The 27,462-nt window shown below is 39.6% G+C and overlaps 1 protein-coding gene across 13 annotated transcripts in view; it reads left to right on the forward strand.

Moving 5' to 3' along the window:
- Nucleotides 1–27,462, forward strand: part of dock7 (dedicator of cytokinesis 7) — a 98,426-nt gene that overhangs the window by 1,267 nt on the left and 69,697 nt on the right. For all 13 annotated transcript variants that reach the window (XR_009795782.1, XR_009795781.1, XR_009795772.1 and 10 more), the window contains exons 2-14: nt 11,664–11,763; nt 13,480–13,655; nt 18,403–18,471; nt 18,600–18,729; nt 18,907–19,119; nt 20,780–20,865; nt 20,950–21,016; nt 21,378–21,527; nt 21,645–21,725; nt 21,872–22,034; nt 25,582–25,724; nt 25,814–25,907; nt 26,045–26,207. Coding sequence is in view for 2 of the 13 variants with exons in the window: in XM_061825371.1 (XP_061681355.1) it covers nt 11,664–11,763; nt 13,480–13,655; nt 18,403–18,471; nt 18,600–18,729; nt 18,907–19,119; nt 20,780–20,865; nt 20,950–21,016; nt 21,378–21,527; nt 21,645–21,725; nt 21,872–22,034; nt 25,582–25,724; nt 25,814–25,907; nt 26,045–26,207 (1,635 nt within the window). In the remaining 11 variants the exon portion in view is untranslated. The remainder of the gene's footprint in view (nt 1–11,663; nt 11,764–13,479; nt 13,656–18,402; nt 18,472–18,599; nt 18,730–18,906; nt 19,120–20,779; nt 20,866–20,949; nt 21,017–21,377; nt 21,528–21,644; nt 21,726–21,871; nt 22,035–25,581; nt 25,725–25,813; nt 25,908–26,044; nt 26,208–27,462) is intronic.

Below are 27,462 nucleotides of genomic sequence, written 5' to 3' on the forward strand. Positions count from 1 at the left end.
AACAGATGAACTTTGCTTTTAGCAAATCATTAAGTTAGAATTTTATGGCTGCAATGCATTCCAAAAAAGATGGGACAGAGACTTGTTTACCACTGTATTACACCTTTTCTTTTAACAACGTTCAAGAAAGGTTTGAGAAATGAAGAAACTAATTGTTTAAGCTTTGTAGGTGGAATTCTTTGTCATTCTTGGTTGATGCACAGCTTCAGCTGTTAAACAATCTGTTGTAATATTTTACGCTTCCTAATGCGCAGCACATTTTCAATGGAAGACAGGTCTGGCCTGAAGGCAGGCCAGTCTAATACCCGAACTGTTTTACTCTAAAGGCAGGCCACATGATTTGGAATTCTCTTGCTGAAATTAGCAGGGGCGTCCATGAAAAACACGTTGAGTGGAAGCTAGCATGTTTTTCTAAACCTGTATGTACCTTTCAGCATTAATGGTGCCGTTACAGATGTCTAGGTTACCAAGGCCATTGGCACTAACACAGTTGCTTACCATCAACAGATGCTGGCTTTTGAACTTTGCATCTAGAACAGGAAATAGGTTCTTTTGCTCTTCCTCTGAAATGTGGACTCGTCGAACCACAGAACACTTTTTTCCACTTTGCATCAGTCCATCCTAGATAAGCTCGGGCCCAAAGGTGGGTGTTGTTGATAAATGGCTTTTGCTTTGCATAGTAGCTTTAAGTTGCACTTACGAATGTAGCGCCAAACTGTATTTCTTGACATTGGTTTTCTGAAGTGTTCCTGAGCTGATGTGGCGATCTGTTTGTGTTGGTTTTCAATCTTGCCGTTACATGCAGTGATTTCTCCAGATTCTCTGAACCTTTTGATGTTATGGACCGTTGGTGATGAAATCCCTAAATTCTTTGAAATTGTACATTGAGTAACATTGTCCTTAAACTGTTCAATTGGAAGTGGCACACAGCCACGCCGCCGCCTGCCACGGCTGCTGTCTAACACCCGACTTATTAAAACTCTGTGCTTCCGCAGCAGCGCGTGCTCATTCGCAGCGTCAGGCGGTTCTCCACCCCACTGGCATATTCTGTTGTGTAAAAATGTTAAGGGCGGCTGGAATTTTTAGGGTCGGTTGGAAAATTGGAACCACAAGCTTTTTTCAGAGTTCCAGCTTTTATATCATGGTCTATTTACATCTAGATGTGTTAAAGAACTCAAGCTAGAGCGTCTTTTGTTTGAAGCCACCCACTTTTCAAATTAACAAAACTGTTGGAACATGGGACTGATATGTGTTTCTAGTTGCTCATGTGATGCCTTTTAGAGTTATGACTTCAACATTAGTTTTTGGCTTTGGCTTTCACCTGTGAAAACTGCATAACGAAACATGAATACTGAAGAGCTGTGTATGGGAGATAAGCAAACTATTTTGAAACTGGGAGAAGAGAGAAAATCGATCAGTGGTATTGCACAAAATATTGCTGTTACAAAACTTTTAGAGGTGACTTTATGTATTCTTTTTTGTTATTGTTTTGTGGTTCTCTTGGTTGGTTTGAAACTAGATGCAGACAGAGGCTTGTTTTAACAGCCATGATTTCGTTTTGTTATGCATTTTGTTTAGTGTCAGTTTATTGTGGTGATTCACCACAAACTGAAGAAATGAGTGCTCAAATTCACATAGTGCACATTAAATAAAACATAATTACACACATTAAATAAAACACAATTACACATTAAATGAGATTGTCCTTTTTAAATTTGAGTTATGTAAACCATCAGTTTGAGCGTTTAGAATAGCGCTATATAATTTAATGTATGATAATAATAGTAGTAGTAGTAACAATCATCGTCATCATTAGTGTCATGGTGAAGCGTTTGGTTAGAGCTTCTGCCTCACAGTTCTGAGGACCGGGGTTCGAATCTTGTGTGTAATTTGTATGTTCTATCCATGCCTGCGTGGGTTTTCTCTGGGTACTCCAGTTTCCGCCCCCATCCTAAAAACATGCATCATTGGCGACTTTAAATTGCCCTGAGGTGTGATTGTGAGTGTGGCTTTTTTTCTCTGTTTGCCCTGTGATAGGCAGGTAACCAGTTCAGGGTGCACCATGGCCTCTCCCTGAAATTAGCTGGGATAGGCTCCAGCACTCCTGTGACACTTGACACATAAGTGGCTGAAATAATGGATGAATGGATCATCACAACAGCCATCTATTACATGTTCTGAATCATCTGAATAGATCTTGAGATGCAGTACAGTGGCCAATAAATGCACACCAAACTTTTCAAATTAGACAAGTATTTGGTTTTAAAAATGCATACAATAAAAAGATGCATCTTTAAAAGTTTATTTTTAAGGCTGTAGGTGTGAGATAATTTACAATGAATAGTTTTGAAAGGATATCCCACAATCTGTTTCTGACATCACGTTTGCCTGATTATATGAGCATCCGTAAAGTATAGTTCAACTTTCGGTTGAAGGTTTCCTCTTGAAACAGAGAATATTGATTGACTGTGTATGCTATCACAAGTAGTTATACAATAAAATATTACATTTTGGCTATCGTGTAGAGTGGTGTGCCTGAATGATACTGAAAATAATATTGATTTTTGTTTCTTTTTATTCATTTGTTACCCTGGTTGAATACCCTTACAGTTTTCGAGGGCAGCTTTGTATAGGCCCAGACATGGGCATGTGAAGTGGAGATGTTATGCTTTGTTCTGGAAGAATTCAAATTTGTTTTTGGTCTTAGTTCTTTTATGCTGTTTCCAATTATGCCAATAAAAGATACAGCTCCTTCTCAAAAAAATCTCAATATCATGAAAACTTTGTTTCCACAATTTCATTCAAAAAGCTAAACACTCAAGAGAATACAGATTTAGGTTCCCCAATCTAAACTATTCAAAGTATTTATTTAGTTTTACATAATTTGGGCTTCCAGATCATAAAACCCACAAAATAAGGAATTCAAAAAATCTGAATACTGTGAAGAAATCACCATATACTTCTCAGTTTTTGTAAGAAAAAGAGAGAATTTAGGGTCACATTAAATCAATTAAAATATGGTACTTTCAAAATATGTCAATCTTCAATACTTGCTAAGGAAATCCCTATCTTTAATCACTGCCTCGGTGCGCCACTTAGGCAATCAGCCTGAGGCATTGCCTGTGTGTTATGGAGGCCCAGATTCCCTTGTGTCATGATCCCGCCGGTCTAGCCCTGGCTGCGCTGGTGCCCGTGCGGTCACGCTGATTGGGAGACACACACCTGCGCTTCATGCTGGCTGATTGGCCACGGTGTATATAGGACCATGGGGACGACTGGTCCGGCGCCAGATCGTTGCGGTTCATGCCCCGTTCCAGCACTCCCGTATCTCTGATCATATTCCTGTGTGTACCGACCGCCGCCTGTCCTCCGACCAACTCCTTTGATACTCCTGCCTGCTTTGATCGATCTCCTGTGTACTGACTCCTGCTTGCCCACTGACCTGCTCTCTATGCCCGACGTCCTGACTACCGCTGCTGCACCTGACCGCCTGCCCGATCCCCGACCGTGGAACAATAAACGTTTCTCCCGAATTACCTCTGTCTCCCATGTACTCCTGCATTTGGGTCCTACCTCCGTTCCAATGTGTCGTGACACCTTGATGGTTGCTGCCAGTTCTTTTTATGTTTTCGGGTCTAATGCCCTTGATTATACCCCATAGATTCTTAATAGGACTTCGATCTGGCAAATTTGCTGGCCAGTCCAGCACTGTGATGGCATGTGCACCTAACCAGATTTGGGTACTTTTGGCAGTATGAGCAGGGGCCAGGTCCCACTGGAAGATGAAATCTTGATCTTCATACAGATCCTCAACAGAAGGAATCACGAAGTCGTCTAAAACATTATAGGCTGTTGCAGCGACATTGGATTTAAGAAAGCTGAGTTTACCGATGCCTGCACTGGACATTGCACCCAAAATTTTGATTGACTGGCTATTTCACATTCGACCTCACGCAGCATCTTCCTCCAAATCACCGAAACTTGACTCCAGAATGAAAGTCACAATTTACTTTCATCAGAAAAGAGGACCTTGGACCACTAGCCAACAGTCCAGTCCTCCTTGGCTCAGGCTCAAACCCGAGGAACCCAAGAATTGAAACCGATCTCCCGGATTCATCCGAATGTTGTGGTTTTTCAAGCTGTGACTCCTGCCTCACACCATTGTTCCACTACTGCTAGTTCCTTTTATTCCTTCCACATTTTGTGCTTTCGTTAGTTTCCATTGATATGCTTGGACAGAGAACTCTGTCAACAGCCAGTCTCTTTAGATCTGAACATTTGTGCCTTACCCATCCTATGAAGAGTGTAAATGATGGTCTTCTGGCTAGTTATCAAGTCTACAGTCATCCCCATATTGAAACCAACTGAGACAATTGAACCAAACTAAATGATGACACCTAATGACACCTGTACAGGTGCTTTGAGTTTAGTAAATGATTAGTTTGATGCTTACTTTAAAATCTTTAAAATACTGATTTCTAAACAGTGTTCTAATAATTTGAATTCCAAATTTCATGGGTCTTATGAGCTGTAAGCCCAAATTATGTAAAAATAAAATATCCATCCATTTTCTGAGTCCCTTATCCTCACAAGGGTATTTTTATATTATTTTTTTTTAATAAGGTCTGTATTCCAGTTAAGCCTGGTAGAAATACCATCAACTCATTAACTATTGTACAGTAGCAGAGCAGACAGGAATCCCTTTAGTTAATGAAACTGAGAGCAGGAAGTATTATAGACCCCCTGGAAGAACACAACTGTTATATGACAGAGATCAGAACAAGTAAAAAAAAAAAGAACTTCAAAGAATCTTTTTTCCCACTGTAATTCTTTGTGATGGATCTTCAAAAATGTTCAGCTCAAAAACTCTTCCATGCATTTTTAAATTCGAGATGTTTTTCTGCCCAGATGAGGTCATTTGAATTTCTCAACCTTTTCTACTGATACACCAGTAGCAAAGTTCTGCTGTCAAATTAACAAACACGTGTGCTTTCTAAAGTGGGTCTTTGACATGGAGGGAACCAATCAGAGGAAAGGGGACAATCTTAGCAAAATCTTGACAGATAGGACACAAAACTGTCAAACAGAAGTAACTGTCAGAGGGGCCTTTTCTGGACACTTGTATGAGAAAACCATCCTGTTTTTTAAAATGAAATTGACACTTTTATCAGATGTGATTTTTCCATTTATTGGCGGAATTCCATCTTTTTAAATTGCATAGACAGAGTACCAAGAGAGGAACTGTGGTACTGTATGCACAAGTCTGGTGTGGCGGAAAAATATGTTAGAATAGTACAAGACATGTATGAGCAGGCCTCCAGTGTAAGGCCCGCTGCTGGTAACCTGTTTGAATAAATTATATGTTCTTAAAATCAATGTAATTAAAACTGATATAACCACTAGCCCTTTCAATGTCATATTTTATTTGACAGTTGATAAAATTAAACATTTTAGCTGTCCAACTTATACTTTAAAACGAAAAACGAAACATGTCGATGTCATGCTCGGAATCAGATTCACATACCTGACCCAGACAATCCTCTCATTTTGACTTCTTTTCGTATTTCCGTAACATGATTGGAAAATATTTTACACTGAAGTAGTTTTAATCGACTCCCTTCTATATATGTCTCATACAGAAAATCTTGGTGAAAGTCCCATGATTGAAACGTTTTAACAGTAACAGTTTCCCCGCGTACAACGTTTTGAAACCGCGCCTTCTTACTGGGAGCTGCCATGTTTGTTTGTTTGATAATGGAGAAGTCTCGCGATATGGGCCGGGTGATCTCGCGTGTCAAGAAACAACACAATATTAACCTGTTAATAACCATTTGTGAGTCGTCTGGCGAAAGCCACCTGTAAATTTCTATGTAGATCTATAAATTATTCGTATTCGTTTTCGTATGTCTACTGTCTACACACATTTTCATTCATATTTTTTGCTATTGCGTAACCGATGCGTAACCTACACGATCGTTCGCAGCTTACGTTGAGGCCTGTACGAGGGCAGCAGAACAGCGGTGAGATGTACCGTTGGTGTGTCAGAAGACTTTAAGGGTGAGGTGGGACTGCATCAGGGTTCCACGCTGAGCCCCTTCCTCTTTGCAGTAGTAATGGATAGGCTGACAAACGAGGGTAGACTGGATTCTTCTTGGACCATGATGTTCGCAGATGATAGTGTGATCTGCAGTGAAAGGATGGAACAGACGGAGGAACTGTTGGAAAGATGTAGGTACGCACTGAAAAGGAGAGGAATGAAGATTCGCGGAAGTAAAACAGAATATATTTGCGTGAATGAGAGGGTCTGAGGAGGAAGAGTGAAGCTCCAGGGAGAAGAGATAGCGAAGGTGGACGACGTCAAATACTTGGGGTCAACAATACAGAGTTAAGGAATGGAGAGTGTGGTAAGGAAGTGAAGAAATGGGTCCAAGCGGGTTGGAACAGTTGGCGGAAGGTTTCCGGTGTTCTATGTGACAGAAGAGTATCCGCCAGGATGGAGGGGAAAGTTTATATAACAGAGGTGAGGCTGGCCATGATGTACAAATTAGAGACGGTGGCTCTGAAGAAACAACAGGAAGCACAACCTGAGGTAGCAGAAATGAAGATGCTGAGGTTCTCGCTTGGTGTGAACAGGTTGGATAGGATTAGAAATGAGCTCATTAGAGGGACAGCCAAATTGGGATGTTTTGGAGACAAGGTTTGAGAGAGCAGACTTCGATGGTTTGGACATGTTCAGAGGCGAGAGAGTGAGTATGTTGGTAGAAGGGTGCTGAGGATGGAGCTGCCAGGCAAAAGAGTGAGAGAAAGACCAAAGAAAAGGTTGATGGATGTTGTGAGGGAGGACATGAGGACACTGAGTGTTACAGAGGAGGATGCATGAGATAGGCTTAAATGGCAAAAGATGACACGCTGTGGCGACCCCAAACGGGGCAAGTTAAAAGAAAAAGAAGAAGAAATACAAAGATATTGAAAGAGGTCGCTTATTTTATTTAGTCTTGACCAATGCAATTGCACACTTGTCGCACATTCTCAGCGCACATGGAAACCGATCCAGCGCAGTGAACCACAGCCTGATGTGGTTTTTTTTTGTTTTTTTTTAAACACAAGCACACGGTCTGCTGTTCAGCCTACTTTTACTTCCTACTTTACCTGACTCTGTCACCCTCCAGCTCTTAAAGGGGTACACTCATACCTACAAACACGGTCCACCAGTTTTAGTTCGCAACACAGTCTGGGCAACGTATAGCAAAGAGAATTAGACATGCTGCTTACTCTCAATAATAATGGTAAAAGTACAAAAAAAGAAGTGCTGTTGCTTTCATGAATTTCGGAGTATGTGACCCAATAGAAGAAAAAGTGTTGAAACTGGATGAGATTTTCTCTTTTTTGAGTAAAAAAAGGTCTGGTCTGAAGCCAAAGTAGAAAGTACAGGATGAGAACAGTGAGTTTGGGAACATCATTCAGCGTTTAACATGTACTGTGGAAGATATTCTGAAAGCAAAAATTCAGTTTTACACCAAGAAAAACAGACAGGGATATCATTGTGGGCTAAAAAAAAAAGAAACAAAGTTGGAAGCGACCTTTCAAATTTATAGTTCATATTTGGCTTGGTTTGGTTATCTATATATTTTTTGTTTGTTGACCTTTTCATTGTAGGGTTAGTTTGCAAAAACAAAATTTTTCCTAAAATCTTTTGATGGGAATGTAAATGCTCTAATCTGAATGTTTTAATGAGTCATGTAGCTTCAATGGATGACACTGATCTGACCACTGTGCATAGGTCGGATGTTGCTCACAGTGGTCAAAGGGAGTGCTCACGGGGTCAGTGTGTTTGCTTAGACACGAGGTGAGAGTTCAGAAGCAATTACTTGTAAAAATGTCCATTATTTACAGAGAATGAAATATGACGTTAATTGTTGTCAAATTCATTCGTTTCAATCATTTACAAAAACAAGAAATTAAAATGTTTTTGAATGGATGCGATGTACACGCTATGAAAGCACACTTGTATGCCATGAGGCAAATTTGAATTAAATTCAGTTTCACTTCTAGTATTTTATTTGTTGAATTTGTATTTGAAAAAGTTATGCATCTAAATAATGAATATATATGAATAAATACTGATATTGTGTACATTTTGAAAACAGAATAGCATTTATTTATAGATACATTCATAATACAATTTATAAAACTTACATGTTAAAATTGGTGATGATCCTTTGATCATGCTTGCAGTCTCCAGACCCCTGACTATTTTTCACTCTTTTTTCATTCAGTCAAATGACATGCCCATTTTATACTAAGTTCAGGCGGCACGGTGGCCCAGCTTTAGAGCATTGACCTCACAATACTGAGGACCGTGTTTCAAATCCTGGCCCCGCCTGTGTGAAGATCACCTGGAAAGAGCTTTGGGAAATGGAGGCATTCAGGATAAGCTTTACCATCATAGCTGTATATGACAACTTGCATTCTCCCACGAACCTACACCAGTGGTATGCCAAAGATCCCAAGTGCCTGTTATGCCCAATTCTTGCAACACTGAAGCACATCCTGGTTGGTTGCAAGACCAGCCTTACTCAAGGCCGTTACACCTGGCGGCACAACCAAGTGCTGAAGTGTCTCGCTGCTGTTCCAGAGAACCAGCGGATGAGGGTGAATGCCCTCCCACCCATGTCAGTCAACTGGCAACCAAGGGTGTTTGTTCGGGAGGGGGAGTCAAACCAGCCACACCAACAAGCCACCAGACACACAGACAGCTGGGGACTGCACGAGACTGGAAGATGCTGGCAGACCTGGACAAGAAGCTCTGGTTTCCATCTGAGATTGCAACTACCACCCTATGAGCAGATCTTGTGCTTTGGTCTGCCTCTCTCAAGTTCTTCTACATCATTGAGCCCACAGTGCCCTGGGAGGGGGCAGTCAAGGAGGCGTATGTGCGGAAGCAGCTCAGGTATGCAGGACTTGTAGCCGAAGTGCAACAGCAAGGTTGGAGAGCAAGATACGCCCGGTGGAAGTTGGTTGCAGAGGGTTTATAGCCTCTTCAACATCCAGGCTACTCAGAGAAATGGGAGTCAGAAGGAAGACCCATTGGCAGGCAGTCATAGATCTTTCCAAGGCGGTGCAAAAGGCCAGCCAGTGGCTGTGAATGAAGAGGAAAGACCCCACTTGGGCCTTCAGGAGAATTGATGGCACTTCGGGGGTTAACCTGGGACGCTGGGATTCACTGCTGAACCCTCTCGATAGTGTTGTAGGCCTCTCGGCGAAACACTTGATGATGGAAGGGTGGGTATTTTGGTAGAGTGCCAACATGTATTTGAACATCCCGCAGAGCCTCATCGGAGCCGTATTATGCATGAATAGAGGGATATTAACATCTAGTCCTACACAATACATCTGTTATTTTTAGGGATAAAGGTATGCACCTAAATAATGTACGATCATATTGTGTACTTTTCGAAAAAAATAGCATTTATTTATAGATGTACTAGATATAGTTCATTCATAATGCAATTTATAAAACTTGCATGTTAAAATTGGTGATCATCCTTTGATCATCCTTTTGATCATGCTTGCAGCCCCCAGACCTCTGGCTATTTTTCAGTCTTTTTTCATTCACTTAAATATCATGCCTGTTTAATACTAAGTTCAGGTGGCACGGTGGCGCAGCTGTAGAGCATTGACCTCACAATACTGAGGACCGGGTTTCAAATCCTGGCCCCGCCTGTGTGGAGTTTGCGTGTTCTCCCTGTGCCTGCGTGGGTTTTCCCCAGATACTCCCATTTCCTCCCACATCCCAAAACATGCATTCATTGGAGAATCAAAATTGCCCCTAAGTGTAATTGTGAGTGTGACTGTTGTCTGTCTCCATTTGCACTGGCAACCAGTTCAGGGTGTACCTTGCCTCCTGACTGATGACAGCTGCGATTGGCTCCAGCACTCCCGTGACCCTCGTGAGGATAAGTGGCTCAGAAAATGGATAGATAGATGGATGGATACTAAGTTTATGTTCGAGTCTCACTTTATGGAGTTCTAAATAGCCAAAATATAAGACGTGACACATGCGCCCGCGCGCCAACTGAATTCGCAAATCTGCACAGTCGAGGACGAAAAATCATGCACGTAAAATTTGTTACGAGTAGAAATACTTAGAAAGACGTCGCTTATTTTGTGTAGTCTTGACCAATGTCCCTCTTAAAATATGGCACTGTGCAGTTGCGCACTTGTCGCACACTCTCAGCGCACATGAAAACCGATCCAGCGCAGTGAACTACAGCTTGTCTTTTTTTTTTTTTTTGTTAACACAGAAGCACACGGTCTCTGCTTAGCTTACTTGTACTTCCTAATTGACCTGACACCGTGCCTCCGGTCTTAAAGGGGTACACTCATAATTACAAACAGAACACACACCCTCAACTTTATATTTTGGGCATGACTGGTGGACCACACCCGTAACTTTATATTTGCGGGCATGACTGACCACACCCGTACATTTTTCAAATGTGAGTGACTGCTGACAGCAATAACAGTTGGCCTTAATTTTCTATTTTTTTTTTTTTAACTTAGATGTATTGAAGTTTAATACTGTATGCCTTTGGATTAACAACAACTCCCGAATGGAACAGTGGGACCCACTTATTTTCAGATTGAACAAACACACTTTTTGTTTAAAGCCCAAACTGGGAGCCATATCTTGATGACATGAGGTACCAATGCACACATACTGTGATTTCTCGAAAATAATGCAACATTTTTTCCCAAAATATTTTCAAAAAAGTCAAGAGAGTGCATTATATTTAGGTATGGATGAAAAATGAAAAATTACAATCACATTGCATAGTCGTATACAGGTCCTTAGAGTAGGAAAAAAAAAGGTATACATATACATTTCAATACGATATTTGATGTCTTATGTTACACATTTATTTCAATTATGGTAATGTGTGCCACCAACCTGAACTCAGACCTCCTCGGGGGGGGGGGGGGTTACATTTTATGATCGTTAGCATAACATATTTGTTACTACTGCATCAAACATCAGAAACGACAGCCTGTGAGTTTGTTTTAACTTAAATGAAGACAAAAAAAATTGACTACAAGGGCTAGTTGTGCAGCCACCTTTAAAAGAAATGTGATCTCACTCTGGCCGATGACTCGGCCAAACCAGCAAAACAACATGAGCCCATGGTAAATAAAGATGAATAAACTTGAAAAAAAAAAAACAATCTCACGAAATAGTTGTACTTTACCTATCTGTTCTCGCATTATTTGGCGGCAGTGGAATGTCCAAGGGCTTTGGGTCAGAGTTGTGGTCAAATCCATCCTCCCTATGTAGAGTTTGCATTTTCTCCCCGTGCCTGTGTGTTTTTTCTCTCCAGTTTCCTCCCATATCCCCAAAACATGCTTAGTAGGTTAACTGAAGACTCCAAATTGTCCGTATGTGTGAATGTGAGTGCAAATGGTTGTTTATATTTACCTTGCAATTAGCCGGGGGCTCTTTTAGTGTCCCCATCGTCACAACCAAAGTTAGCTAAAGTAGGCGATAGCACACTTGCAACCCTAGTGAAGATAAACAGCTCGTAAAATTGATGGATGTTTATATGGTGTGACACATTACTTCAACTTTTAATGTTGACTGTAATTAATGAAGCTTTGTTTCTTTGCAGGACTGTGGCAGCGGAGGTCAGGAAACAAATAGCCGGTCAGTATGGGGGCTCTCCACAGCTTTTCAAGAACCTCAACACTGGGACCATAACAAGTAACACAGTGCGTAAGCTTAACTACTTTTAAAAAACGCTTCTTACTTGGACACATATTCTGTTGCTGGTTTCTGTTTAAGGCAATATCTTTTTTTTTTTTTATAACCAGCCGGAATACTCATGTATAAATTAATCATCTCTATCCTTAAGAGTGGTTATGCTTTCGTTTTTAAATTCTGTCAGCTAAAAAAGTAGACTGTTTTACAAATGTATCTATTGTTAGGTATTACTGTTGCAGGACTATGATGTGTATTTTGGAAACATTTTTAAAAAAGTGCTATTGGGGCTGTGCTCAGCTAAATTATATGTTTTCTGGCTCCACTCATTCTATTTTTTTCAAGTCTCACTGCATTTCTTCTTTGCCGAACATGTACAGTAGCTCTAGATGGACATAATGAATTGTTAACTTATATGAAGTCCAATCATATCTGTTCATTATTGATATCTGACTTTCATATACCTTTCTTCTTTTAATTGCACATTCAAGGTTTCTGCAGTTTGTGACAAGATATGTTAGAGGGTAGCAGGAAATTAACAGCCTTTTCCATTATTTCCATTTTAGAAATACAGCGAATAAGCCAGCACGGTGGGGCAGCTGTATAGCGTTGACCTCGCAGTTTTGAGGACCCGGGTTCAATCCGGCCCTGCCTGTGTGGTGTTTGCATGTTCTCCTCGTGCCTGTGTGGGTTTTCTCCGGGTACTCCGGTTTCCTCCCACATCCCAAAAAACATGCATTAATTGGATATTCTAAATTGCCCCTAGGTGTGATATTGAGTGCGACTGTTGTCTGTTTCTGTGTGCCCTGGGATTGGCTGACAACCAGTTGAGGATGTACCCTGCCTCCTGCCTGTTGACAGCTGGGATAGGCTCCAGCACTCCCTGCGACCCTCTTGAGGATAAGCGGTGAAGAAAATGGATGGATGGACAATAATCAGGATTGAGAGGAACGCCCCCCCCCACCCCTCCCAATCAGAACTCGAGTGGTGTTCTCTTATTGGACTAACGGATAATTGGCTAAGAAGATGGATGGATATGGCGAATAATCTTAATGGATGATTTTTGATCAGTGTTTTTATTTTGTTTTAGTTTTAGTTAGTAATGCTGTGTGTCCGCTCATCAACAGAGTAGTTCAGTACAGTTTACTGCCTCAGAAATGAAACAGAAAAAAAAAATACACACACACACAGGTTTGTTCCAGGAGCATATTGAATTAAAAGAAGAGTGATGTATGATTTCTGCTACACCAAATTTACCTGCGACAGAGATTCATTAACTTTAATGTGAAGTGAGTTAGCCACTGCAAACAATAGAAAGACGTGATGAGGAAGATGGGTTCTTTTGTCATTTCTTCATCTTCCTACTGTTTTGATGATGATGTTTTGGTGAATTTATTGCCCAACAGGCCATTCTATCTGAGAGATACTTTTTTTGTCCTGCCATGTCTTGACATAAAAAAAAGCACAAAATGACAAAACATATGAAACCGTGGTAACCCTGAGCAATGTCAATAACCTGGAATGGAATTTCTAGATGATGATTCTTAGATAGCTGAAGAAAACACAATGTGTTTGGATTTGTAGTTTTTGCTCTGGGTTCTTTGAATTAGAATTAAACATAGATTTAACTTGCATCGCTCTTTTCACAATACCATTACTCATGAGATGGTTGATTGTTGACTGTCCTTAACTAATTCATTTCCTACATCCATTTCGTTGTTTTCTAGGTTCCCCTTACGGAGGCAGTGGAACCAGTGGATTTTGAGGAGTACCTCATCACTCACCCTCCAATTGTGGAGTCAGGACCCCTTAGAGATCTGATAGAATTTCCCCCAGATGATATTGAAGTCATCTACACACCCAGGGAATGTCGCACAGTAGTCCAAGCCATCCCAGAGGAAGGGTAAGTGTTTGCCAACAATCTAGACAGTAGCTTCCCTAACAAAAAACAACAGGAAAAACCAGGACTACAACAACAGTACCTGACTTTCTAAATAATAGTATTTTTAGATATGTTAAAAAAACAATTTTATCACACTTGTGTTAATGCACTTGGGACAAAACAGGACTTTTAACAGTGCCCCAATTAAACCAATGCTTGAATTGAGGAGTTTCGCATCGCTATTTGCGAGTTTAAAGTCACATTTTTAACACAGATTAACGCACGGACGTCACAAAGTCATCCTCGTAAAGACGGATTTGAAGAAAAACCTGGTTGCGGGTGCACGAAGGGTGAAGCTAAACTTATGGGGAAAAAGCGAGAACAAAAGATAGAAAATGTTGATAGTGTGGTAGCATTTCATAGTGAAATGCAAGGTGAGCGGTTGTGACCTGTAATGTTGTAATACGGACCTTTCTCTCGACCAAAAATGCTGAGTTTGACTGCTGAAACACGGATGAACACATTACATGGGAGCCTTCTTATGTCGGGGTATAGTCGGACACATGAAGGCTTCCAATAGAATGGGTTCAGCCATCATTGTCAGCATCTTCATTTATCATAAACATCATATTTACAAACCGATTCAGTTCCGCCACTCATTTTTACACAGTGGCTGGTGAGTGTGACAGGTGCTTTCAGTGACACTGTGTAAATGGGAGTGAGTGTGTTGTTTTGTAATGCAGTGCGTCATTGTTAAAATGGATTTCCAGGAATGTTATTTTTAGCACAATGCTTTATTTGAAACGCTGTATGATCAAACTGTCAAAAAATGGAATAAATTTTGTTTTGTAATACAGGAATAGATCGGGTCAAATATTTTCTTAATGTTGTCTGCCAGAACTGCGAAGAATGCATTTATCATTGTCCTTTCAATATTGTTCCCAACATAGTTTTTCAATGTTTTAGTTTGCACATTGAGGACAAAAGCCCTGATTTTGATTTAATTTCTCATAAAAAAAAAAACCAAAAGACTATTCAAGCAAGTTTTTCCTCCTGTTTTTCCGATTGTAGGGTGTAAGATGCAGCCAGCTATGAGTGTGAACTGAATAGTTGGCAACATGGTGAAACGAAATGTCTGTATTTTGAGAGTAATAACCTATCATCAACGTATTAGAAAATTGACACTGACATTGACAGTGCTACCGCTACTGGAAAGAGGATTATTATCCAGTACTACATTTTTACAAGGCATGCACTTAAACCAATAAGTTAAGATTCTATTATGATTGTAGGTTTTTCTTTTTACAATTATAATAAAATAAGATTTGGTCTTTTTCAATTCATCATAACATTTCAGCCTTGCCTACAGGAAAGATATGCTTATTTGTTGGCTGTATCAAATGTTTTGCTTGTGATACTATAACATAATTTATTTCTCATTTTTAGGGAATAATTCTGAAGATAAAAAACTTCTTCCTGAAAAATTGCATACGAAATTAGATTCGCAAAATTTGTTTGAAAAGCAACAACAAAAAACCCTCACAGTTTAGTATTTTCCCATATAGTTCGGCCATACTCATAATTATTGACTGTGTAATTTTAAGTGGGCCCAAATTATTAAAGCTTATCTACTTCGTAGTGATGAGGGTTGGCTAAGTCTGGCTCAAGGTTTAGCCACAGAAACATGATTTTGTGTGTGTTTACACACATGAGGCTATGAAATTATTTTGTTTAGATGTTTCATGACCCAGTGCCAATTCTGGTAGTACTGATACGCATTTTGAGGCAATCTATTCATATATTGTGATTAACGGTATCAAAGGCAGTGCTGAGGTCGAGTAATAATAGTACTGTATTGATGGAGTGTTGCAATCCATAGCTTGTAAAAGAGCATTCATCACTTTTCCAATGGCTGTTTCAGTTGAGAAGTATGCCCTTAGTATGGACCAAAGAAGTTCTGAATTGCCGAAGGCCTTGTCATGTGAAGTTGTAGTACTACAACATCAGAGACTTTACACCCACCTTTAATTGCAAACACCTTTAGGGTCGTAGTTGGATCTTTTGTGTAAGGTTTGAATAATGGCTATCTTGAAAGCTGCAGGTATGATGCCAGAGAGTGGTAAATTTTGAATTTTTAAGATTGGCGGTCCTAAGAGTTTATTAAAAAAAAAACAAAAAAACAGCTCATCAACGAGATTCCCAGGAAGAGGGTTTTTTTGTGCACTAACGATTTTGTGAGTCTGTCAAGGGATACTTCCTGAAAATGAGAGAGGATAGTCAGCAGGTTATCCAGAATGGTGCTCATATTGGTGTCAGCGATCAAAGAATTTAACTGTCATTCATCTTGAGGCATGGTTTTCTTCATCTCATTCCTAATAACCTCACATTTTTTTGTTAAAGAATCAGCTAATAAGGAGGATCTGGAGGAAATGGGCTTTTTTTTAGGTTAGCATTGGTACTGTATCAAAAAGTAGGGTTATTTCTATTAAGCCAAATTATTTTGGAAAAATAATTAGTTTTAGTAGCGTCACGGTGGAACAGCTATAGAGCATTGGCTTCATAGTTCTGAGGACCGGGGTTCAAATCCCTGCCCCGCCTGTGTGGAGTTTGCATGTTCTCCCTGTGCCTGTGTTGGTTTTCTCGGGGCACTCCCGTTTCCTCCCACATCCCAAAAACATGCATTAATTGGAGACTATAAATTGCCCCAAGGTGTGATTGTGTGTACGACTGTTGTCTGTCTCCATGTGCCGTGTGATTGGCTGGCAACCAATTCAGGGTATACCCTGCCTCCTGCCCAATGATATCTAGGATAGGCTCCAGCACTCCTGTGATTCTTGTGAGGATAAGGGGCTCAGAAAATGGATGGACGGAATTAGTTTTAGCTGAAACTAGAGCTTGTTTGTAGTTTAGTCAACTATCGCCCCATGCCTGACGGAAGACCTCGTTTAGTTGTGCGCCATTTGTGCACAAGCTTTCAACATGTTTCAGTTCTCTGGTTTCATCTGTGAACTAAGGAGAAATGTTGTTATGTGTGTTAGAATGATAGACAAGTACCTTTTTTTTCCATGGATGTTACCGATTAATTGGAGTCAAAGAGGCCAGCAGCCGATATATAACCAATATTTGTTTTGTGGTTAAAAAAGGTCAACTTTAGCATCAAAATTTAAAAGAATAGGAATTCCAATGCTTGACTTCATTCTTTAAGCACATTTTAAACAACTTTTCAAATTTGCAAAATGCTATTTATTTATTTTTTCATTTTAAATCCAGTACAATAGGCATATTTGTTTTAAAATTCTAACAAAATGTTGATGGACCTCACAGGCTCAACAGTATGCCTTACAAAGTTAAATGCAAACTTCAATAAATAAGTAGCTTCTTAAAGTTCTATCCCATCCATCTGTTTTCTGTCCCGCTTATCCTCTCTAATCTCATGGGGGTGCTGGAGTCTATCCCTGCTGACTCTGGGTGAGAAGTGAAGTAGCCAATTGCATGCACATGTGAACAAACAAATGTAACATTCACACCTATGGGTAATTTAAAGTCTTCAATTAACATTCCATGCATGTTTTAAGGACATGGGAGGACACTATAACATGCCCGGGATAAAATAGGCTGGTACGGGGAGAACACGAAACTCCACACAGGTGAGGACGGATTTGTGCACAGGTCCTCAGAAATGTGAGGCAGATATGTTTACCAGCCATGGCACACCTCCCTAAAATTTACATAACAAAGTTAATCAAATTGTCAACACAATTGAAATGTTACTGTTTTACATCATAAATTTTTTGTTATAAATTAAAAAATAAAAATTGAAGGGCGTTACAAGGTCGTTCTCAGGAGTTTAGTCAATTCCATTGTGGAATTCTGGTAGGATCCCACATATGTAACAAATGCAGTCGTGAACTTTCGTCACTCCTAAATATTTCACTCAACTATTACAAGAATGTAGAAGACTTTGGGAACAACAAGAATTGAGCCACAAAATGATAGACAGCGTAAGATGACAGAGCAGGGTCAGTGGATGCTGAGGCAAAGTGGTCACCAACTTTCTGATGAGTCAATCACTGCAGACCGGACAACTTCATCTGGCCTTCAGATTAGCTCGGGAAAAAAAAAAAAAAAATCTCATTCTTTTTAGAGTATTTCCACTTTTTAACATTTCTTCCACTGTCTGCTATTTTATTTGTATTTGTATTTTTTGGTAATTTTTACTCAAAAAAATTTCCCTGCTTTGAATATTTTATTTCTTTGTATTCAAATGCTTTTAATCATGCAAAACACATTGAGTTACCTAGTGTATGAAATGCGCTATCCAAATAATTTGCTTGCTTAATAAGTGTCAATCTTCTATAGAAACGTCAAACTCCCCCAACATGGCCGCCCTATAGGCACCTCTGTTGGCTGGGTTGGACTGTATCTCCATTTGTTTGCATTTTTACTGGACTTTCGTATTCATTTTCTACTTATAAACATGTAAAGACAATTTGATTTATTCTTCATCCATCTCTTTTAATCTCTAACAATTCCATCCCTTTTCGCTGCGCCACAGTGAGTATAGAATACTGTATTGATCAATTAAAATGCTTTGAAAATACTAAAAGAACTTGCACATATTTCTCTTTGTGTTCGACACGTGTAGCTTTTATAGTTATGTTACTGTTTCATTACATCATTCTTACTTCTATAAGGTCGACAATGTACAATAAGCAGAGACCAATTATATGAAACTTAAACTTTGTCTTTGTAATTTTTCTGCTTTCAGGGACACTGACCGTCACGTGAGCGACTGTGCCAGATCTTACACAGAAGACTGGGCCATAGTCAACAGAAAGTAAGACTTCTTTGTGTAAAAGTACCGGTATGCATTTAATTTTAAATAAACACAACAGCTACACTGAGCAAATATGTTGATATATTCTCTTTCCAAATCTGTATTTACCAAATGTCCTGTTATTTCAGATACCACAAACTTGGAACAGGCTTTAATCCTAATTCATTAGATAAACAAAAGGAACGGCAGAAGGGCTTGCCCAAACAAGTGTTTGAGGCTGATGAATTACCGGACAGCAGCAGCTACCAAGATGACCAGGTACAAATATAGACATTAACACTGCCTTATATTATATAAGCTCCAATTTTTCAAAATGTGGTTTGTTGCAATATTTCAAGTGCAGTATTTCTTTAAGTCCTATGGATATTACATTATGCTCATCCACAAATCTTGACTATGGCATTTGTAGTAATGAACAGGACGTTTTTGTTGTAGGATGACCTAAAGCGGCGGTCAATGTCCATTGATGACACCCCTCGGGGAAGCTGGGCTTGCAGCATCTTTGACTTGAAAAATTCCCTCCCTGACTCCCTCCTCCCCCATCTCCTGGATCGTGCCCCCAATGAAGAGATTGACAGACACAATGAGGATCAACGCAAGACCAACCGCCATCGGGAACTCTTTGCTCTGCACCCAGCTCTTGATGAGGTCCAAGCCGCTTATCTTCACAAGGGTCGTGGGAGTGCTGGAGCCTATCCCAGCTAACTTTGGGTGATAAACGGACTACACTAGTCGCCAGTCAGTTACAGGGCACATATTGAGCCCACTCTGCCTGTGCCAAAGTCAGGCGTGTGTACCACTGCACCATCAGTGACTCACATGAAACATACAGGTTAAAACCCGTCTGTACCAGAACCAGATAACAAGCCCTCAGTGCTGTGGTGCAGCAAGTGCTACATCACAGCAACTGAGAACCCCATGAAGCAGTACCATAGACACTGTACCCCTTCATACCTACTGTACATGTAGCAGTATTTCTCCTTTAGAGCATCATTTTACCTTTTGTTGCACATGTAAGTGTCAGTGGTCCAGAGTTCTGAGGGGGGCAAGGGGATCGAGACTGTTGGATGCTGCCATGTTGTAGTGGGTTACTAGATTACCAGCTGTAGTGTCAACAGGAATGTCTATAATGACCATTGACTTTTTACTAAATTGTCAGAAGTTTCAAACATCTCTATACATATATATATATATATATATATATATATATATATATATATATACATACACAGTGAAGAAAAGAAGTATTTGAACACCCTGCTATATTGAAAGTTCTCCCACTTAGAAATCACAGAGGGCTCTACAAGTTTCATCGTAGGTGCTTGTCCACTGTGAGAGAGATCATCTAAAAAGAAAAATCCAGAAATCACAATGTACGATTTATTTGTGTGATACACCTGCAAATAAGTATTTGAACACCTGAGAAAACCAATGTTAAAATTTGTTACAGTAGCCTTTGTTTGCAATTACAGAGGTCAAATGTTTCCTGTAGTTGTTTACCAGGTTTGCACACACTGCAGGAGGGATTTTGGCCCACCCCTCCACACAGATCTTCTCTAGATCAGACAGGTTTTTGGGCTGTCGCTGAGAAACACGGAGTTTCAGCTCCCTCCAAAGATTTTCTATTGGGCTTAGGTCTGGAGACTGGCTAGGCCACGCCAGAACCTTGATATGCTTCTTACGAAGCCACTCCTTGGTTTTCCTGGCTGTGTGCTTCGGGTCATTGTCATGTTGAAAGACCCAGCCACGACCCATCTTCAATGCTCTGACTGAGGGAAAGAGGTTGTTCCCCAAAATCTCACAATACATGGCCGCGGTCATCCTCCCTTTAATACAGTGCAGTCGTCCTGTCCCATGTGCAGAAAAACTCCCAAAGCATGATGCTACCACCCCCATGCTAACGACATCACACAGGTGCATCTGTTTCAGGATAAATACATGGAGTGGAGGTGGACTTTTAAAAGCGGACTAACAGGACTTTGAGGGTCGGAATTCTAGCTGATAGATGTGTTCAAATACCTATTTGCACGTGTATCACACAAATAAAGCGTTAAAAAAATCTTACATTGTGATTTCTGGATTTTCTTCTTAGATTATCTGTCTCACAGTGGACATGTACCTACGATGAAAATTTCGGACCCCTCCATGATTTGTAAGTGGGAGAACTTGCAATATAGCAGGGTGTTCAAATACTTCAGTTTCTTCACTGTATATATATTTCTCTGGCATGAATTACATTCTATGATTTATTATTATTTTTTATTTATTATTTTTCATAATGTTACGTGTTTCTATACCTATTCTCTAGGAGGACCCCATTGAGCGGCACTGTGTGCCTGAAGTTCCCAAAGAACATTTTGGCCAGAGGCTATTAGTCAAGTGCTTGTCCTTGAAGTATGTGGTGGAAAGACTTTCTGGAAAAAAATGTTTCATTTCACGCTGTTTGCTGAATAACTTTGTTTTGGTCTTCCACTGTAGGTTTGAAATTGAAATTGAACCCATATTTGCTAGTTTGGCTTTATATGATGTCAAGGAAAAAAAAAAGGTAAGATGATATTCTTTTTCATTACATAGAGTTGAAAAATGAGGCCAATACTGAAATTTCATCAAGCTTGGGGAGCCCAAGGGTTACTCCATGATTGAACTACTCAAATAGCAAGCATTCATGTTGTGATTTTGTTATGGGCCTACAAGAATGTTGCAATAATGATAAAAAGAAGAGGGAAGAAGTCACTTTGTTTGTTAAATATACATTTTATTTTACTTAAAACAGTTGAATGCCCTTTATGACAGGGCCCATTTAAAGTGGCAAAACAGTTCCATTTAATATTTGCTTTACTGGTTGTAAAAGAAAAAAAAAAAAAAAAAAAAAAAAAAAACTTGATTAATTTGTATATATTCAACAGATATCAGAGAACTTTTTCTTTGACCTGAATTCCGAGCAGACAAAGGCAATGTTGCGTCCACACATTCAGACTGCAGCCATTTCCACGTTGGCACGCTCTGCCATATTCTCAATTACCTATCCCTCTCAGGATGTCTTCCTGGTCATCAAGGTCAGCAAGTTAATAATTTATGAGACCATATTCTCAATTGTTACCGTATTCTTAATTGTTGTTGCTAAAGCTCAGCTTTATGATTATTCCTTCTTCACTGAAATTGTTTTCCTTCAGCTGGAGAAGGTCCTACAGCAAGGAGATATTGGGGAGTGTGCTGAACCCTATATGGTATTCAAAGAATCTGATGCTACCAAGGTACATGTGAAAATTGGGGCATACTATAATAGTGTATTGTATAGAACCAATTTAGATTATGTATGACCACAGTATGATTACAAAAAAACTATCTGGGAAAGTAGCTGTGATTATGGTGAGCTGTTTTTTTGTCTCTCTTTTTGTAGAATAAAGAAAAATTGGAGAAACTCCGTAGCCAGTCTGAGCAATTCTGCCAACGCCTTGGTCGGTATCGCATGCCCTTTGCTTGGACTGCAATCCACCTAATGAATATTGTCAACAGTGCTGGCAGTCTCGAGAGAGATACTGAGCTGGAGATGAGCCTTTCAGGTCTTTAATTTTCCTCAAACTTTTTACAATCGATGCTTTTAATGTATCTTCAACATATTACAGGAATATGATGTTGCTAGATACAATATTTTATGATGCGATGGAAATAGGGGATGTAGCTCAGACCTTATCTAACTACTGTTTTACAAGTTAATGTAAAACTAATGTAATTTTTCATGTATAATGCACAAACATATGCTCATCTGCAAAGTTGTACTTAAAGTTCTGGAAAACCATTCTATGGATAATGCATTTTTACAATGCCAGATTTTGCGTCTACCCATAACATCAAAACAGGAAGTATTGTAAACACCTTATTTGAAAATGTAATACTTCTTATTTATATTTTATATATTTTTATTTTCGTACTTTGAAATTTACAGACCTTTTTAGTAAATGACACAGTTTTGCTAAGATGTTTGATTATCCAGGCAGAATTTGTAGGATGTTAAGCGAAGCAAATTTGTTTGTAGAAATACACAAGGTATCTCAATCCACTTTCCATGATTAAAAGCATTCAATTACATACATAAAAACATTTGAAAAAGTACAATTAAAAACGCTTTTCTTGGAAGAAATATCACTGAAAAGTTAAATTACTCTAAAACGCATGAGGGAAAAAAAGGAGTTTTGAATCTGGATTTTTAAACACTTACACTTGGGCCTGATATTATTTCTGTTGGCAGTGATGAAAGTCCTCCGGATTTTCCCGGTATTCCAGATTTTTAAATTTTCATGAAAATTGCTTCGGAAAATTTAGGAAAAATTCCCCAAATTTAATCCAGATATTAGTTGACAACATTGAACTAACATGCGTTCGAGTTTGTTATTTTGCTTTCACGAGCGTAGCCATTTTGAGGCACTAACACTAGTAACAGTAACGCCCCTCCTCTCAAGACGTCGCTTATTTTGTGTGGTCTTAACATTAATTTACATTTATTTCATAAACGTTGTTCACTAAATGAGCCTGCTCCAAAACAAAAGGTATTCACCCGGAAACAGGAAATGCAAGTTAACCGTCCTGAGCATGTACGGATTATGTACGAAAGCGCATGTTTAGAACTTCTTCACGTAATGCGAGCGCATTTACGTCGAAAGTGATCAACATCATGAGCCATGTCAAAGGAAATTCAGTCATTGCCTCGATTGCAAGGGAGTGTGACGGGGTAAAAAAACAAAAAACAAAAACGTTAGACTGTCATCCACCTCGTCGCTTGATTCAGGTGTGGCGAATACGTCTACGTATGTGGCCAATACGTTCTAGCAAGCCGGCCTCCTGTATACGTCAATCTCGTGGGGCGTGAAATCACAATTTCTGACTTTTAACTTTTAGTTTTCTATTTTAGTTATGTATTTGTTTTTTATTTTTAATTTATAGTTATCTTATATTAATCCAGTAAGTTATTTTAAGGCCATCCCTAATTACACCTGCAACTTTATCTGCGAGCATGACTGACCACACCTGTACATTTTTCAAATGTGAGAGACTGTGTGTGTGTGTGTGTGTTTGTGTGTGTATATATGTATATGTATATATATATATATATATATATATATATATATATATATATATATATCAAAATATTAAAGGCAAGTGATTATACTATTAGTATTACTAGATCTCTATCTAAGAGCAATGTGGTTGAGTGTATCAGTACAACGCGACGTAACAAGTTTGAGACTTAAACGTTAATAGTAATTACTACAGATCAACTTCTTTAACATGTTTTGCTGTATGGTGTAGAAATTATGGGATATATTTTTGTGTATAGTCTATATCTATACTATAATACGTATAATGTGGGGAAAAGGACAATTTTAGATGTCTTTTTACTGAATAGTTCACTTAATTAATTTGTCTTGAGATAAAAAGGCATATTTTAATGACAAATGGGATTTTGTGCTCTCCAGTGACGGGGGCAAAAAAATCTGGCCTTGGCCCTTGGGGAACTTCTACCCAATTTTTTTTTTTTTTTGGTCAGTACTTGAAAATTTTACTTTACCATTTTTTCAAAGATTTGCCGGGGGGGGGGGATTATGTGCTCGCATTTGTATTTTCAGGAATTTTCGCAACAGTCCACTTTGATCTCTATGTTGGCAAATTATTCTGTTTTTTGCATCATAATAGTGACAGTGCCTTGTGAAAGTATTCGGCCCCCTTGAACTTTTCAAACTTTCGTCACATTTCAGCTTCATAAAAATTGTATTCATTTACCTTTGGTGTTGGTCGACTATGCGACGAGAAGGTGAAGTGAAGAGCAAAATACATTGTGGGGGATGGAGGAGGAGGCAAATATTTGACAGCCAAGAGAATATGTACATAGAAACGTACAGATGCATGTGCACAACTTAATTCCAATAACGTTTCTTGGGTCCCATGGTGAAGAAATATGACTAAACTTGCAAAAAACACAAGCGAAAAAGTTCAATGTGCCTTAGCTTATGACAGCACTAGCGTGATTCGTTGAGTCGAGTGTCCAAAGGAATCAAAAAGCATCATGGGTAAATATTGACGTCCCTCCTACCCAATGCGATGCCAGGATGATGCTACGGCAAAACCAATGGTAGAGCAGCTCTATTGTGCCACACAAACCAAGATACAGGAAGTGCATCATGGGTAAAGATTGACATACCCTTCTAGTCAATGGGATGCCAGGAAGATGCAACGGTGATAGCCAATGGGAGAGCAGCTCTATCATGCCACACAATCCAAAATAAAGGAAGTGCATCATGGGTAAAGATTGACTTCCCTTATAGCCAATTAGATGCCAAGAAAGTGCGACAGTGATAGCCAATGGGATAGCAGCTCTATCGCGCCACACAAAGTGAGATACAGGATGTTTATGTTTGGTGGACTTAGGGGAATCCAGCGGTTAATTTTTCCTTTTGTATCCTGAATTTCTTTCATAATAGAGACAATATTTTTCCGAGGATGCGTCTCGTAGCCAGAATTTTTCGTTACTAGACGTTTGTAAGTAGAGGTTAAGTAGAGGTACCACTGTGTATACAGTATGAAATATATATAATGATATATATATATATATATATATATATATATATTTTTTTTTTTTTTTTTTAATTCTGCCAGAGTATGTAAACATATGGGCACAACTGGTTATACATGCAGTCATACGTACCTTTGTCATATTGGAATGAAACTGAATGCTATGCGTTTTTCATGACTTCTAGGCAGTGGTGACATATTGTAATGAAAGTGTACAATATTCTCATAACCAAGGCAGTGGAGACATATTGGAATAAAAGTGTTCTTTTTCAAAACCTCTCTGGTGGCACACATTTTTAGAACGTTTTTGTTTTCCATCTTCTCTTAAACCTATGTATAATGTGCACCATTGACTTTGCAATTTATTTTGGGGGAGGTTCAAGGGGGGGGGAGCATTATACATGAGAAATAATGGTACTTGATTTTGATTTGTAATTCTGAATCCAGGGACTATGTTTACTAAGTTGTTATTTTAGTTTTAGCTTGAGCAGATGTCTGTGCTCTCTTTACGGTCTTGTCATTTTGACTTCTCCCTTTATGCAGAGAGAAAGGGCTCCTGGTCAGAACGGCGGAACTCGAGCATCATGGGAAGACGATCGCTGGAAAGAACCACCAGTGGAGATGAATCATGTAGTCTTACTGGTTTTAGACCTGCAACTCTAACCATCACCAACTTCTTTAAACAGGTCGGCACAGAAGACATACATATTACACATACACATTAATGTATGTCAAATATGACCTCATCTCCCAATTTCTGTTTTGTTTCTTTTAGGAGGGTGATAGGCTGAGTGATGAGGACTTGTATAAGTTTCTTGCTGATATGAGAAGACCTTCCTCAGTGTTGAGGAGACTCAGACCCATAACGGGTATAAACATATGTTTGACATATATTTCAAAAACTATCAGAACAAATGATTTAATTAGTTCTCAATGTAATTATTAACTGTCAATTGTCATTCTGCGTCAAAATCACTCTCATTGTCCTCTTTGGCTTTCACTACAGCCCAGTTGAAGTTGGACATTTCTCCAGCTCCAGAGAACCCCCATTATTGCTTGACACCTGACCTCTTGCAGGTTAAACCTTACCCAGACAGTAGAGTACGCCCCACCAGGGAGATCTTGGAGTTTCCTGCCAGGGATGTATATGTGCCAAACACCACCTACAGGTACTGGATTGTCTGTGTGACTGGAAGTATAGAGAGAGTAGAGATCAGCAAAACAAAACCATTTTTCTCAGAAAAAAATATGAGCCTGAATTAACTAACACTTAAGGCCTGATTTACTGAGATCCCAAATAGTGGGCATTCAAAAGCATTCCTTGTTCCTACGTTCTAAGAGATTTTATGCACTGTTGGTGTGGCGTATTGCACGCGTTTTACCACTGCAATCTTTTACGAAGATCCCAAAGCGGAGGCTTTGATTTGCATTTTCACTCATTTATAATAGATTGAACACAATCTGGGCAACAAAGAGGTGAATAATACTTTATTTTTTTAAGACGGGTTTGGGAGTTAGGTTACTGATGATTTTTACAATGGAAGATTTAGGAGTGCATTCATTCTTCTTCTTTTCCTTTCGGCTTGTCCCGTTAGGGGTTACCACAGCGCGTCATCTTTTTCCATCGTAACCTATCTCCTGCATCTTCCTCTCTAACCCCAACTGCCATCATGTCTTCCCTAACGACATCCATCAACCTCCTCTTTGGTCTTCCTCTCACTCTTTTCCCTGGCAGCTCCATCCTCAGCACCCTTCTACCAATATACTCACTCTCTCGCCTCTGAACATGTCCAAACCATCAAAGTCTGCTCTCTCGAACCTTGTCTCCAAAACATCCAACTTTGGCTGTCCCTCTAATAAGCTCATTTCTAATCCTAGCCAACCTGTTTACACCGAGCGAGAACCTCAACATCTTCATTTCTGCTACCTCCAGTTCTGCTTCCTGTTGTTTCTTCAGTGCCACCGTCTCCAATCCATACATCATGGCCGGTCTCACCACTGCTTAATCGACTTTGCCCTTCATCCAAGCAGAGACTCTTCTGTCACATAACACACCAGACACCTTCCGCCAGCTGTTCCAACCTGCATTGACCCGTTTCTTCACTTCCTTACCACACTCACCATTGCTCTGGATTGTTGACCCTAAATATTTGAAGTTGTCCACCCGTGCTATCTCTTTTCCCTGGAGCCTCACTCTTCCCCCTCCAACCCTCTCATTCACACACATATATTCTGTTTTACTTCAGATCATCTTCATTCCTCTCCTTTCCAGTGCATGTCTCCATCTTTCTCATTGTTCCTCCGCCTGCTCCCTGCTTTCACTGCATATCACAATATCATCTGCGAACATCATGGTCCAAGGGGATTCCAGTCTAACCTCGTCTGTCATCCCATCCATTACTACTGCAAACAGGAAGGGGCTCA

The sequence above is a fragment of the Syngnathoides biaculeatus genome, chromosome 7, assembly GCF_019802595.1.
Source record: "Syngnathoides biaculeatus isolate LvHL_M chromosome 7, ASM1980259v1, whole genome shotgun sequence".
Lineage (NCBI taxonomy): Eukaryota > Metazoa > Chordata > Actinopteri > Syngnathiformes > Syngnathidae > Syngnathoides > Syngnathoides biaculeatus.